The 16,178-nt window shown below is 40.3% G+C and overlaps 1 protein-coding gene across 2 annotated transcripts in view; it reads right to left on the bottom strand.

Moving 5' to 3' along the window:
- Positions 1–372: 372 nt before the first annotated feature.
- ACSL6 (acyl-CoA synthetase long-chain family member 6) overlaps positions 373–16,178 on the bottom strand; it is a 54,816-nt gene continuing 39,010 nt past the window's right edge. For both annotated transcript variants that reach the window (XM_012727914.1, XM_004686695.2), the window contains exons 14-21: positions 15,411–15,506; positions 14,389–14,461; positions 12,135–12,223; positions 11,333–11,449; positions 8,840–8,983; positions 7,245–7,346; positions 6,270–6,341; positions 373–827 (exon numbers count right to left, since the gene is read on the bottom strand). In XM_012727914.1, coding sequence (XP_012583368.1) covers positions 690–827; positions 6,270–6,341; positions 7,245–7,346; positions 8,840–8,983; positions 11,333–11,449; positions 12,135–12,223; positions 14,389–14,461; positions 15,411–15,506 — 831 coding nt within the window. In that variant the 3' untranslated portion in view covers positions 373–689. The remainder of the gene's footprint in view (positions 828–6,269; positions 6,342–7,244; positions 7,347–8,839; positions 8,984–11,332; positions 11,450–12,134; positions 12,224–14,388; positions 14,462–15,410; positions 15,507–16,178) is intronic.

The raw sequence follows: 16,178 nt of genomic DNA on the forward strand, positions 1-16,178 counted from the left end.
ATTTTATTCTATAGGTAGTTCCTGAATATCTCAATGAGATTGATAAATGATAAAATGTGTTGAAAGATATTTGTAAAATGTCACATAAAATTTGTTTTAAGAACATCTAAGTCTTTCATGGGTGAAAGTAAAAATTAAAGAAAAAATTTTTACATTGCTAAGGATTTACTGTTTAATGATTCTGAAGTTATACAGAAGGTGTGTTATGTTTCATTTTAGCATGATTTTGTAGACCTAATTTTAATTTTTTAAGTTTAATTTAATTGTGACTTTGACAGTTATTGAATGAGGTAGTCCACATTGCCTAGATAGTTGCTGTATCTGGTTTCTATTCCACAAATAATTAAGTACAGTATATCAGTTATATTTTTTCTTCATGTTTAATAGTTCTGTGAACATTGAGAATATATTACTTTTAGTGGTACACAGTTCTTGAGAAAAGTCTTGATTTTTACATTGCCATTTGCGATATTTTTAGCAGCTCACTACAATATCATTTTAATAAAAATAAAGTATACTCAGTGATGATAGAGAAAATATTGTTAAAGACCTCTTGGGACAGAAAAAGGCTCAGTCATAAGGTCACGTGCTTATTCATTTTCATCTGCGTCATTCTGAGTCATTACTTTCAAGAATAACTATAATATTGCTACACAGTCCATTACACTGAGAAGAACTTCCCTTGAACTTCACATGGAGATTGAGTAAAGCTCTTCTATTTGTTTTTTGAAGTACTCTCTCAGCTCAGGTCTCTTAGCCTTTAGTGTTGGTGTCAGCAAGCCATTTTGAACTGAGAACATGTCAGAGTGGATATGAATGGCTTTAACCTAAAAACCAAATGCAGAATACATCTTTATCAGGAATATAACACAGTATTAATAGCATACACGATAAAAGTAAACAGGCATATGGGAGCAGATATTTCTATAAAAACACTGCCTATTTAAGATCAAAATATGCTAATAACGTTTTAGCCTATTTGACATGAAAGGAAGTTATCTTTTCCCCTTTCACTCCTTTGTATAAGTCATCAACAGGAATGCATTGGTGGCTTTCCAGGGAGTGCGGATACAGAGGATTCATGAGTGCCCCTTCCGTCAGGGAGCGCACATTAGCTTCCATTAGAGCAGACACAATGGGCAACTATTAGACTCTGTATGAACAGGGTGAAGGGCACTGAACTCAGTTCTGGTGTGAGGAGCAGTCAGGGGAGACTTCTCGAAGCAGCTGATTGTTAAGGAATGAGTAAGAGTCAACAAAGAGAGAGGTGGGTAGAGAAGGAAATTCTAAGCAAAGGCAGCTCCAGGAAGAAAGCCATGGGCATGAGAGTGGCGAAGTGTGACAAAGGAAATCTCAGTGGCTTCTTGTTTTAGTTAGCAGGGCAGGGAGATATAACTGAAGTGGTAGATGAGACAGTGTATGGAGGAATTCAAACCCGATGCTGGAAGACAATGGAAAGGCACTGGAGGTTTTTAATACAGGGTAGTGGGGGTGTGACTGAATACATATTTTGAAAAGATAAGGCTAAGAGAAATGCAAAAATTGTTTTAAGGAAAATTAGGAATGGAAGCAAGAATGAAAGAATGAGTATTTACATTGCCTGCTTCCATACGGCTGATACCAGTCCTGTTTATACAGTCTCAGGCAAGTCTAAGTGGATGTCCAGGGAGACAGGCACACTTTAGGCCTGTTCAGTTTCCTCCCATGGAGGCTCCAGCTGAAAGAGCACTGTCAGTTCTATGAGAATTTTATGCTGTCAGCTTCAGCTGACACTCTCGACAGGAAATTGCATCCTGATTGACAACTTGGTCTAAATTCAAGGACTTTGTTAAGATAATAAACCCATATCACTAAATCATTAAGGTGATGAAATGCTGTAAGATAGACTTTTAAAAGTTCATTCAAAATACATGTGTGGAATATGCATATGCATTCACTTGTTGTTTTGTGCAGTTGTTATTTATTGAGCAACTACTGGTTCAGGCACCAGGGAGAGATATAAAGCAGAACAAGGTAATGTCCCATGGAACTTACAACCTAATGTGAGATGCTTCAGTATGATGCTGATACTATGGGGATAAACACTGGCAGAGAGTCAGGTGCTTTCCCAATACCCTTCCCTGCCTTTCCATTCTAATAGAATAGTTTGGGTAAAAACAGTCTATGTCAGTCAAAACAATCTTGTTTCTTATTTCACAGTCGGTCTTGCAGCTAGGGATTGACCATGACATCCATTTTTGGCTAGAGAGAAGGGACAGTGTTCACTTCTCTAATAAAAGGTTGAGACATTCCACTTTTTAGTGAAAACTCTCCTTTCTCCTTTGAATATGGGCAATGCCTAAAACTATCATAGCTACCTTGTCACCAAGAGGTGTTAAAAAAATATACTAAAAGTAGAGCATGGAACGATAAGTAGAAGTCTTTGAGGACCTGTACCTGCCTTCAACTGCCTGTCTTTGGACTTCATGGGGTGAAAATAAAACACATTCCATGTCTTTAAAACACTGTAGATTAGGTTTTCCATTAGAGCTAAATGTATTTATGCTTATACCACAAACCCCAGCTTTGGACAGGATTCATTGAAAAAGGAGGCACAAGTTGAATTCTGAAGGTTAAGGATGCCTCTGCTATTTGGCCCTAGTAAGGGGGAGGGGGAGGGGTTATTAAATAGTCTGAGGATAGGAGGTTATCAAGGCAGAGACAACATGTGCTGAAGCACATTTGGGGCATTATAGTGTGGGAGAAGCATATTTAAACAGACTTTGGACTAGAAAGGATCAGTGTCGAGGTGAGGAGTACAGACATGATTCTTTCATATCAGTTGTTAAATAGTCAGAGACAGAATAGCCCTTTGGAAAGATTACTTTATTCAGAATGAACAGGAGAGAGGTAAGATTGAGAGTTGGAAGACCTGTCAAGATCACCTGTGGTGATTCAAGCTACAAAGTTGACAGCAAAGACAGAAATCAATTTTGGGAGCAGAATGGATTTATAATTGGCTTGGTTAAGTGGTAAAGAAATAAATAATAAAATTGCTCTAGGTTTCTGCTTGAGCAGAAAAACTGGAAAAAAGCAGAAAGATTTTTTGCAGGCAGAGGATCAAGTATTCATGTTAAGCTGGAAATGCTTCTGAAACCTCTTCCCCAAGTATTGTTTGCACATTAGCTATATTAGCATGTGTTAGCTAGTACATAATGTACCAGCATTAGCATCAGATATTAGGTGTTTTTTTTTAACCAAATTAAAATATAGAGCAAAAGAAGCGTCTTTATTCTTGCTTTATGCCTAACACACCATGAAACTTGTTTTCTCAATTTAATAAGCAAACTTTTGGTTGAGGAAAGAAGGAAGGAGATGATTAATGTTAGTTAACTATTAGCACTGAAAAGTGATTCTGATTTTTTAAATTTAGAAATATGGTAACATCTAAGTACTTATTTGAATACTATATAACACACACACACACACAAAAGCATTAATGTATGCCAACTCATTAAAAAAAGAACTTCTTGAAGAAACAGTAGTTGAAGTTTTCCAATGATAATACTCAATGCAACATGTATTACTTGTACGTAATAAACACAGTGAAAAATTTAAGAGAGTAAAATACTGTAATTAGGGAAATGCTTGCTAATTTCAACCAATTCATATCTGATTTTAACAAAAATTAGTTAGGTAAGCATTTTAATGTCAGGAAATACAGTGATTCTGGTAAGGGTTTTAACTAAACAGAATTTGAAAAAACTATCAGTGTCAAAGTCCACTTTGTATTGCCTATGCAAACTAGTAAGGCATATAAATATCAAAAATGGTTAAATTATAATTAAGCATGCACATATACATTCCAGCTAACTACATACTTTTATTATTAATACAGCTATGTAAATTTTGAGGTAATGCCAATTTACATTATTGTAATTTATATTATTTCCAGTGCTTTCTATCTATTCATTAAAAGATATCTTTCAAAGATCTCCATAAATTAATAATGCTTGGCCTAATTCTAGGCACTGTCTGCTTCTGAGTATTACATTATATTAGCTATTTTTTCCCAATTCAAAGTTTAATGCGGATCAACCCAGCCTACTAAGTTAGAAGCCCTAATACTTTTAGTGAATTACTTAAACCTTAGATTTATATATCTTTTTATGTTTAAAAACTTTGTGTTAAACCTTAATCAATCATTCATTTTTGAGGAAAAGAGAGAAGAACAAGCTGACAACAGATTTTGGATTCACTCATAATTATGTTGTGTTCTGGGACGCATGCTCCTCAGGCATGGGGTTTAGTTTTTGCTCTGTGGTCAACTGAGGGCACACACAGGCAGTTTGCAGGGTTGGGGATGGGTGTTGTGGAAGGGTAGAACACTACCTGCCAACAAAGAGGAGAATGAGAACAGAGAAAATGAAGAGATGACAGCCTTGGCAATAAAACTCGGGCATTTGGGATGCCACATGACTTCTCTGTACTTGAGGTTACCATGGCAAGAGCAGGTTATTAGAGCAGAAATGCTCTTAAGGCACATGGAAAGGCAAGACTATGCCTCCTCTCTGTTAAATCTTGAACTAGAGTAATAGTTAAAACCGAAACTAAAAATCTCTTTCAAGTAGAATCTGCAGCGTTGGTAGTCTTTTTCTATGAACAGGAACCTAGATGTTTCTCACATGCCCTGGGTGAGGTCACAAGTCCCTACCAGCAGGGGGCGCGCAGGCCTTGGTAGTGCGCAAGATGTCCCCTGGAATGAAGTTGGCTTACAACAGCGTCCTTAGAGCTAACCATTGAGACCAACACATAGGCTCAGACCCACCAGGTATGGCCCCCACTGCACATGACCACATACGACCCGGTCACACAGCTCTCCATTAAGGAAAAGCAATGACGGTAGTTCTAGCAAACTCTGAAATGTAAATATTATGCCAGAAGTGACTTTTATTAAAAAAGAAAAAAATGATAAATATAACTTGCCTGAACATATTGAATTTCATAATTTTTTAAAATAAAGACTGATTTACGCAGACCTTATTTACCCTTAAACAGGTTGACAGATAAGGGTAAAGTCATCTTTTTCAAAGGAACACTGGAAAGATCTATTTCAAAAGAAAAACACTTCTCTCAGCCCCTGAAACTACTTTTTAATTTCCAGTTTAAAACTTAAACAAGCAAGGACCTCCCTGGTGGCGCAGCGGGTTAAAGCACTGCACTGAGAAGCTAAAGCCACTTCCGCATGAGTTCGATTCCCGCCTGCCCGAGAGGTGAACACAAGGCGAGGCAGACCTCTCCTGACACGCCTGCTGCTCCCCTCAGCAGTGTACTTCGTCGATCTGCCTGTCCTGCTCCCCACTCTGTCTCTGGCGAAGCCTCTCACCGCCCCTGAGCCTCTGGCCTATACCCCAGTTCTGTATGTACAAATAAACAAATCTTTAAAAAAAAAAAACAAAAAAACTTAGGCAAGCAAAGTCTTGATCAATGCAAAACTTTTTAAATTGAAAATTACTGTTGCAGTTTATGTTTAAAAATGTTTTCAGGTTATCATCAAAATGAACACAAAATCAAAAATTCTTATAAACCTTGCAGATCTCTAAGGGAATCCAGTTGGAAAAACAAAATTTTATGAAAGACAATTAAATAGAAGGGAATTTTTAAAATTAGTATATTAAAATTTTTCTGTTGGGGAAATTCTAAACATTTTTACTAAAAAGTATCAATATAATCCTATGTATAAGAAGGACCAAATATACTTATGAATTTAGTTACAGTGGAAACCCCAATCCTGCAAAAACAAAAATTTTAGAGGACTTCCCTGACTCTCCCAACACATTCTTTGCTTCTTCCTCTTTGCAGAAGGCACAATGGGCTGACACATCAATGGCCTAAGGGAGTCCAGTCCTTCCACTATCCTAGCACGCAAGTATGATAACCTTGTCCAGCCAACACAGTCTCCATAAAAATAAAAATAAGACAGGACTCAAGTATTGCTGGCAGCTTAGAGACAGACCACATAGACATGATTTACTAGTGACAGCTAGGATAATGTTTCAGCTTTTGAGCATTTGTGGTGATGAGAAGGACAGCCTCACTCAACATACGACCTATTTTAGTTCAAGATGAAGGCTGGTATGCAGCAGGCTTTCAGGGGTCCACTGGTACACAGGCTGCCTGCAGGCCATGGCAGGATGGGTAGGGAATGTAGGTCAGAGCTATCAGGGCTTAATTTAATTTCCATCACTGCATAAAGGACCATAACAAGTATGGAGAAAAGTAATAGTTACCTGTTCAAAAGAATGGAGTCCACTTTCTTTTCCTAACCTCACCATATCTTCCAAAATGATTTTCTTCAGCTCCTGAATTGAACCATATACATAAAATTACAAGAAAACAACAAACAAACAAACAACACATTTCAAAGTGGAGGCAGAGAAAAACATTGCATTTTGAGTAAAGTACAACTGGTGATTATGCCAACAGGTTCTACCCTGCGCCCCCTCCCCACCGAAGTTGAAACTCTGGGACAGCACACCAGTCACTGCCTCTCATCAGGCAAGTAAGGCCAGGCATGACCAAATGCACTTGCATTTTTAAAAAGTGGTGCTCTGGTCAGTGTGATGACTCTGGCCCTCCGTGACTCCAGGAAGGCTCAGAACCCAGTGGGAGAGCTTGAGTCCATACTGGGGAGAAGAGAAGGTCCACGTGACTGGAGAGGGCTGATACTGTGCCAGACAATGGCTATGCTCCTCCACAGTACTCTATGCATGCCAAGGGAATGTTTCTGGAAGCTGTAGTAGCTAATGCTTAAGCAGGAAGAACTGTTACTCTTTCAATTCCATGACTTTCTCAAAGCCCAGTAAAAGCAAAAGCTACTTTACATTTTGAAAAGAGTTTACATTTTGGTCAGTAGGTGAAAAGCCTAACTAAGCTCATCTAGATTGCTGCTAACCTGCTGAATGACCTTGGACTAGTCACCTCCCTCTCAGAATTCTCCTCCAAACTTTAAAACAATGGGGCAAGTTTTTGCTGATGTCTCCTGGCTCTAAAATTCAATGATTTGTCAAATTTAAAGTAGTACCAGTTCCTTCAATAACTCCAAAAAGCAAAACCTCAAGTTGAGGATTCCACCATTCACAAAATAATGTTAGCAATTCCCCTGCATGTCCAAATTTCATGGGCATACTGCTTTTCCGCCCTCAAATTATACAGTAGCATAAAAATTCCAACAGCCTTTTAGGAAATAGCCCCAAAGTACCGACCTTACTTGTGCAGAGTTCTGCATATACCCCTTCAATTCCTCTCTTCTGGGCCCAGCTGGGCATGACTTCAGGGTCAGGCACAACAATGCCCACTAAAAAGGCCTAGAAAATTCACCAAAGGAAAACACGGTCATGACAAAAGCTTTCAAAGTGGTTATTTGTGATACATTATTAAAAATAATTTCTTGGGGCCCTCCCTGGTGGTGCAACGGGTTAGGGTGCAGCACTGCAAGCTAGTCATAGTTGCTTCAATGTGAGTTCGATCCCTGGCCCCAAGGTGATCCACATGGTGCAGCAGGCCTCTCCTGTCTTGCCTGTTGCTCCCCTCAGCAGTGTACTTCAACAATCTGCCTGTTCTGCTCCCCACTCTGTCTCTAGTGAATCCTCTCACCGCCCCTACACCTCTGGCTTGTACCCCAGTTCTGTATGCATAAATAAATAAATCTAAAAAATTTTTTTCTTGGTATTCTCAGACTCCACTCTTCTAAAAATAAGAATATGCTTCAGTTATGAAACATTTCCACCAATATATTTCACAATCTTGACTGTTTTATTCTCTAACCTATTGCTCTAAATTGGCAAGAAAAACAAAAGGTAAAAGTTTAAATACAATCAGTAAAGTTAGTCCTATATGTATCTCTTATTCTCATGCGAATCCTAAATGAACAGTTTTGGATGCCAATCAAACAAATCCCTGAAGCAAAATATGTTTTTCAAAATTTCCAGACCATTAAGAAATTGTTTTATTAATAGGATTTTCATTCACGAAGATTTAAGTTTTAATTTCATTCATCCATTTTAATCTTTTGTCACACTTTCTTTAAAATCTTTAACAAGGGCCCTCCCAGTTGCTTCAGTTCCAGTTTGATCCCTGGCCCCCTGAGGTGATCTACATAGTGTGGCAGACCTCTCCTCTCTGCTCCCTTGCCCGCTGCTCCCCTCAGCAGTGTACTTCGTTAATCTGCCTGTTCTACTCCCCCCCCCCCCCGGTGAATCCTCTCGCCCCCCCCCCGTCTCTGGCCTGTACCCCAGTTCGGTATGCATCAATAAATAAATCTTAAAAAAAATCTTTAACAATATCTGGTTAAACCTAGTGGCAACATAGAAATTATTCATAGTGATATTTCTGACTTCAAAGCTAAAATACATTGAAAGCAGACTGTAACTCCTCTCCATATAATTTAATCCTAATTATATACCTTCAGTATCATTATTTGCAAAACTCTAATTAGCTATAAAGTTCATTTAGATATTTCAAAACAGCAAATATCCTGTATCTTGCTTTAGCACCTTACCTCAAAATTTCCCTTTGAAGTAAGTAGAGCACACATTTAAAGTAGTGGGAATGTCTATTGCTATTATCTCAAGAACTTAATCACCTCAGAGCCATTTACTAAAATATAAACAGTCGAGATTTCATCTTTTAAAAGGGATTTTTTTCTCATGATCTAATAATATACATTGGAGAATACTAGCTGATTGGAATCAACTGCTAAAAAGTTTACCACTTTAATCAAATATCAAATACATAGGAAATTGTTCCAAGGTAACTCTAGATTTTTCAGAGTGGGAGAGCTGAGGCAGAGGGGACTTACCTTCAAGCTGTCCCCGTGGACATAGACTTGTGCCACTGGATCACTTCGAATGTAGATGTTCTCAATCTTCTCAGGTGCAACATATTCTCCCTGAGCAAGTTTAAATATGTGCTTTTTCCGATCAATAATTTTAAGAGTTCCTGCCTGTGGAGTTGGACAAATAGCTTCATAAACAGATGGCATTCCTGAACCTGAACCCCTCATTCTTGGTGCCACAGCCCCTTACCCCTGCCCTGGCTCATCCTGAAAACCCTTCTAGATCTGCTTCTCTATATATCTGTTCTGCTGGTGCTACTGTACAACTGGAGAGAACCACTGCACACGGCTGGCTGATGGTTCCCAAGTTCTCCTGAGCCCTGAGTGCCCACTTCTGTTCTCATCAGCTTTGCTGTTCACATGAACCCTTCCAACCCCAGGCACCCTTGTGCCAGGAAATAGATTTCATCAGGACTCACCTCTCAGCTATGCCCTTGCTCCAGCTGTCCCCCTTTTCACCAGCATGACAGATTCACTCCTTTAAACCAGGCCTAGGCTTCTCGCCCAGCACTGCCTCCACTCCCCAAGAGCAGCCTCTTCATTCCCCAGGTACACAGCACAGTGTCTGGCCCCAAGGCCCAAGCGCGCCTACCTGATGAGCCAGTTAGCATTAGGGGTCCTCATCTTTCCAGGCCTTTGCAGCAGACAGATCACCCCTTCAGCAGTAAATACATCTGCCTCTGGCCTGCAGGACCCCATTCACCTCCCTGACTCTCCTGGACCTTTTTTGAGTTTCTAAGGTGATTAGGTGGGTCTCTACCCTCTGGATCATCCTTTGAATACTGCATCATCTCCACTGACATCTCTTCATTGGCTTAACCTTTTAAAACTTGACTTAACTAATATTATTTCAAAATACTTTAAAAAATTGACTCCCACAGATTGCTCACTACTGTCTTGTGCTTTGAGTTTAAGCAAAATACTAGGTGCTTTACAGGAATTAGTTTTTACTCGCTGCTCACAACGCCCTCCAAGGTGGGTGATTTTATCTGACTTACCAAGAATCACTAGTAGATCCAAGCTTTTGGGGGTAGGGAGCTTCAAGTTGTTTTTTTTTTTTTTTTAAATGTTGAAGGCTCACTTCAAAAAAATTAATATAAAAGGAAGTGCAGTGCCTTGGAAGGGACCTATGCAAGCGAAGGCCCCCAAGCATAAATTTCGTTAGCTAATGGAGAAATTCACCCTCTGTTGACACCCAGGGCCCCTGCTGCAGCTTCGGCCTCCCTCCTCCACACCTGTGGCCCCCACCTGGATTTGCCTGCCTCACACCTGAAGCATCTCTCTACTCAACACATGCTGTTGCTCCTGCCCTGACTGTCCTTCCCATTGTCTCCTCTCTCCTTGGAACATGCCTCATAATCCGAGATGCGGATCCCGTAGCACCCTGTCCTCCTCCCCTGCCACTCCCTAGGGAGCGTGGTCTTCAGTTCATGTTGAGCATTACAATACAGCTGCATCTCCCTCCAACCCCTGGCAGAGTCCCTGACCCAGGCATGTGCCAGGGGTATATCTGTCTGCTGTACAAATAAAGAGTTTCTCAAAGGAAAGCACACATATCCCAGCAGGAGCAAAACAGGCCAAGAGAACTCCTAGAAGGCTCAACATTATTCACATACCTGATAAACTCAACATCTCAGAGCATCCAACCAGAACTATAGCAACTTCCCAGAGTTTCCTGGGTGGCTGCATCAGGCAGGGATTCTCTGTTTCAGTGACAGAGGCTTTATCTGGTCATAGCTTTCATTTAAGCAGCTTTGGAGTGAAAGGCATTTTGCCCAGTGTTTTACAGGTATCGTTTCCTTTATTCCTGACAACAGTAACCATAGTGGCAAGCAATGCTATTATTCCTGTTTCACAAGTAACAGAATGCAGTATAATAAAAGGTTTAGACTAAGAGTTGGGGGTCATAGCCAAAGAAAATCATGTAGCCTTGCTCTCAGTCTACAAATGAGCCAATGCGGAGCCCCTGTGAGGGACAGGCCTTGCTCAAGATCCCAAGAGTAACTTCTGGAAGAGTCAAAAGAACCTGGCCAGGCCCCTGCCCAGCTCCAAGCTTTACCCTCTGCTCATGACCACCTCTCAGCTCAAAGTTCCAGAGAAAAGAAGTGCCAGAGCCTTTTTCAGATTCCTTAGAGTTATGGACACCCCCTGCTCCCTGCACTCCACCCGCTGGATTCCACAGCACTGTCAGATTCTCTTCATTGAAACCATTAGGATTAGGGAATGAGTCTCAAATTCCAGCTCTACCCTCCCACAAAGATCCCTATAACTTTCATCAGGAGGATGGAGAAGGAAGCTTGATGAGGGCAAGGTAAGGAAGAACTTCCCAATCCTTAAAGAGGTGTTCCTGAATGATAATCAGAGTATATGGAGAAAGCCCCATCTCCGGAGTGAATCAGAATACACACCTTCCCATCACCAAAATGCTCAGCGTTCTGTTGTCCCAAACATACGCACCGGCAACCATTTCCCAATGTCTCCAGTGTGAAGCCAGCCGTCGCTGTCCAGGGCCTCTTTTGTCCTGTCAGGATCTTTCAAGTAACCTTTGAAAACATTTGGTCCTCTCACACATATCTGTAGGGACAAACACCTAGTTTCTCTCAGCCCACAGTGTAAGTAATGCTAATGTGAGGCTGTCAAGAGGCATGAACAGAATATTCCTTAGGAAAACCATTGTGGAAATTGCAGTTAGGGCAAAAGAGGACAGGAACAACCCCTGCTTTCAGAACTGTCTCCTGTCCTCTCCCCAGCAGTGTCTCTTCCATCTTTCCTCCATGCCCTGGCCACTCCTGGCCTCCCTCTGTCTTCTCTTCCTCTTCAGGAATTCCTCAGCCTCCCACTTGATGAGGTCTCATCAGAAGCTGATGGCTGGCTGACTATGCCAGAGATGCTCGACCATCTTCATGACCAGTCAGTTTTCCCACTCACTCTCAGGGAATGAACAAGCTCCATGTATCTCAGCTGTCCTATTTGTAGGTTATGTTTCTGCTGGGACAGACACACAGCAGAATGCCATGCCAACTAGGACCCAAAAAAAAGATTATTAAATAGGTTGGGAATTCCAAATCTTAATTTAGACCTAACTGCACTGGGGGTTGCCTGATCCACAGACAGGAAAGGAACAGCTGAATTCAGTTGTATCATATTTATCAGGATTTTACACATTGGGTGAAAAGAGGATACTTCAATTTCCATCTATTTTAACTTACTACATGTAACTTACTACACCAACGGGTATGAGTAAAATGCTTCAGTTTACCTCTCCCTCTCCTTTGTGTGTCCAATAGTTCAGTTCCTCGACATCAACCAGCTTGATATGATTACAGGGCAAGGGTGCCCCTACGTGCCCTAGAACACCAGACCAATAGAGCACATGTCAATTTTCAGACCAATTTCAGCACTGAGAAGGGCTTTTGCTGTACCCCCCTGACCTGAGGGTTCAAAGTGGGGAATTATGGGTGGAAAGCTGTTAGATGGGTATTCGTCATGGGTAAGTGCTAATCACAGGTGGCAAAACAAAGTTCCAGAGAAAGGAGATGCCAGCCTCTACTGGGTCTTTATTTTATTCTTAAAAAGTGGGCAGGCATACCTGTCTTGGCACCAACATATATAGCTTATGAGGGCTCACACCAACACCAAACATACACTTAGGATTCTTTTCTACAATAATGCCACTCCACTATTAAGACATGTTGGGTTGGGGTTATAAACTAAAGCCATCTTTCCCGCCAGTCACCATACTGTTGATTCATGCACATAATGATCATCTAGAAATCATATTATAAGTCTAGACTAAGTCTGGGATGAGAGATGAAATTTTCCACTGCTTACAGGTGCCCAAGTAAGGCTGAAGTTTCTGGCTCACACACTTTGGGAAACAAATGGATAGAGAACAAGGATGAGGAAAATCATGCCTGAAAAATAAGGCCTCAAATTTTCTTGGTTTAAAAACTTCAACCACAAAATGACGTCTACGTTTTCTAGTGATTACTAAATAATTCAGTGGCAAGGTGGAGGATTTTTAGGCAGGTGCTGGCCAAGGTCCTGAAAGATGTGAGTCATATGGATGAAGAATGAACTGCTGACACTTTTAGGTAAGGAAGCTGCCAAATCTTTCACAGTTGTGCCAATGTATGCATTTCTCATATTCCATAGCCTTTGAAAATTTTTATGGTAAGGGTGAAAAAAATATAAAACCTCAAAAGTCTTACATAGGAAGATGGAAATAATGACACAAAAGGGGAAACAGTGGCCAAAGGAAGAGGATAGATGTATGAGAACAATCAGGAAATGTGGTGGCAGCAATAAGAAAAAAGTCAGTGAATCCCAGTAACTCAGAGACAGCTCTTATACTAGGTGTTCTAGTGGTACAGAGGTCGAGGTATTTAAGCGGACTTTTAAGAGTTAAAATGTGAAAGAAAAAGCTTCAATTATGCGACTTGGCCAAATGTGATTTCAATTCAGAACCCCTTATCATGTTTCTGCTGACTCTGTAAAGTGCTCTGGAAATAGTATCGCATTACTGAGCGTATTTCTTTTTTGTGCACATCTCCAAAGTTTTCTAATGTGCACTTGGTCAAAACTTAGGCATAAAGAGTGACTGTAGGCACGGGACTATAGTGGTGGCACAGGGGTGATTTGGTGATGGGAAACCCATGGGGATTACAATTGAGATGAAAAAAAAAATGTGAAAAATGATGTAAAAATAAACTTTTTAATAAAAAATAAATAAATAAATAAATAAAAAGTAGCTAACCAAAAAAAAAAAAAAAAAAGGGCAAGAGAGAAGATGTTCTTAATACTTATTATTTTCCTCATTTTAAAACAGCCTTAAATAAATTCTTAAATATTAAAAAAAAAAAAAAAGAGTGACTGTAGGTGCAGAGGAAGATGGTATCTTGAAGGATTCTTTTGTTGAGTCATTTTCACATTGTTCTAGTGTCTATACTAATTTGAGCTAACTACTGCTTCCTCCTTGTCCTAAAAAGTGAGTCCCTTCAGAATGAGGATATGGCTATGGGCTCCTTCTTCCTCAGGCTGGTGCTGCTTTCTAGACATTATTGTTGCAGCAAACTCTAATTCCTGAAGGATCTCTAAAATGACCCTGTAAGAAATAGTGCTCTCTCCTCTACACACTTACTTCTACTTCCTAAAACAGCTAAACAACAACTTACTTCCTTCATTCTAAAGTGACTATAAGCAAAAGTAGTATTTTTAATGTATTAAATTCAATATATTAATATTTACTGATTTTCCATCTACTTTCTGATCTATTATTTTTACATGATTTTTATTAACCTATAAAAGAAGTGGGGAAATGAAAAAATATACAACAAGGAAAATAACAGTTCCGTAATGCTACAACCTATACATATCTAAAATCAGTGTTTTTCTTCTATTTCTTTCTTTGTGAGCACCCATGTAAATACACTTTTGGTGACCAAGTTGTAGAGCCTGCCACTTTCACTCAGCAGTGCCCTGTGACCCATTCTCTCATCTTCAACCATTCCTACCTGAGGTCCAGTCCCCGGGTGTGGTGAAGGTACATCCTGCCGTGCACTCAGTTTGGCCATAACCTTCATAAACCTTCAAGCAAAACATGAGAACCATACTGTAGGCACACCCTCCTGCAGCTGATGGGCTGCCCTTTGCAACCAGCCATCGCCCACTGAGTATGGGGCTGCACCATGCTGGGGGAGAAGGGGCTCTGGACAACTTCAGGTGAAGCTGAACACAGGCAACTACTTTGCTACTTTTACCACACACACATAGTAGAGAAGGGTACGTGGTTTGGGGGTAAAGATTTCTAACCTACTTTTAAACAGTGACACTGATATTTTTCATTTGGAAAGTATGTATTAAAGGCAAGCACTTTTAAGAGCCACTATGTTTTATTTTGTGTCTGTGAGAGACTCCCCTCTAGAACCCCAGGTGATTGCTGCAATAAACTAGATGGTATAGTCTGCCTTGGGGAGTGTACAGGCCATGTTGGTGTAGAACAGGAAGACAGTATATGAAGACTGTGGCACCTAATGTATAAAAATGCAAGCATGTCCATTCATGAATAGATGTGCCTAGTTTACTTAAAACTTATCAGTCACAACAATGTTATCATATCCCTTGTATGCAGGAGCTTATATTAATTAAGTGGATAAGTGAAGGAATCATTTCCTTCATTTTTAAGAGATGATAAAACCCACTGAATCAAAAACCAAACATAAATGGACCTTCATCCCCCCACTCCCTGTACCCCTTTTCTGGGTTGGGAGATATTTTGCAAGCTGAGAAATACAGACAGTATATGCTGATTCATATATAGCTTATTGGGTCCCTTGTCCCAGTGGATACATCTGGGCTTTCCTGAATATTACAAGGCTACCTGGCTTTCCCTGCTCTGGATATTTTTTATCCTCAGAGAAGGAAGCTTTTATCTCATTAAAATCTTGCTCCCGTAATCTTTCTCTGCACAGTAAAGGGTATCCTGCATTTAACACACATCTCATTGCCCCCAGGGAAGGCCACCTAATGGCAATACCTGGCACCCCAATGCTGCCCGCAGGAATCCCAGGACTGTGGGTGATGCAGGGGCTGCTCCAGTAACAATCATCCGCACACACCCACCAAGACTGGCCTGTGGCAAAAAAGAAGAAACTGTCAGGAGCTGTGCTCAGGTGTCTACCCCATTTGTGCCTCATTCAATATTTGGACCCTATAGGACTCTAGAATAGAAAGGAGGCCTGAGGCTGAACAATGCATGAGTTGAAAAGATCCTTCTCCTTTCAAATGAATAAATCAGTTTTGTAATTCAACCCACAGTATGGCCAAATCTTTTATACCTTTTGAGATAAGTGCCATTAATCAGTGCAATATTCCATAATGTTGAGTTTATCTTCCTTAAAATATTCAACTGTTCCCTCAGTCTCCCATCGTTTGCTAGCATCCAAAACAATTACTTAGGACAATTTCTTCCCACTTCCATTTTAATGGCATGACTCTTTTCCCTTTAATAAATCAATACCATGCTCTATTTACAATGCACTGCAGAGGACAAAGAATTCTTTAAAGACTTTGTTTCTGTAAGTTGATCCAAGACAGTTTAAATATTAATTTCATAGCTGAAAATAGAGTAGTAAGAAAAAACAAGTAATGCTACTAATTAACTACAAATTGCTTGAGTAAGGCTAAAATCTTTAGTGGGTTAAAGCAATGATTTATGATGGGCCTGGTTTGGAAAAGGTAAAAGGAAACAGGAAAGGAAGTCTCTTGGGTGTCTCGTTGGTGGCATGGGTTAAGTCTCAAGCTA

Source organism: Condylura cristata, unplaced genomic scaffold (assembly GCF_000260355.1).
Source record: "Condylura cristata isolate star-nosed mole 26May11 unplaced genomic scaffold, ConCri1.0 scaffold00021, whole genome shotgun sequence".
Lineage (NCBI taxonomy): Eukaryota > Metazoa > Chordata > Mammalia > Eulipotyphla > Talpidae > Condylura > Condylura cristata.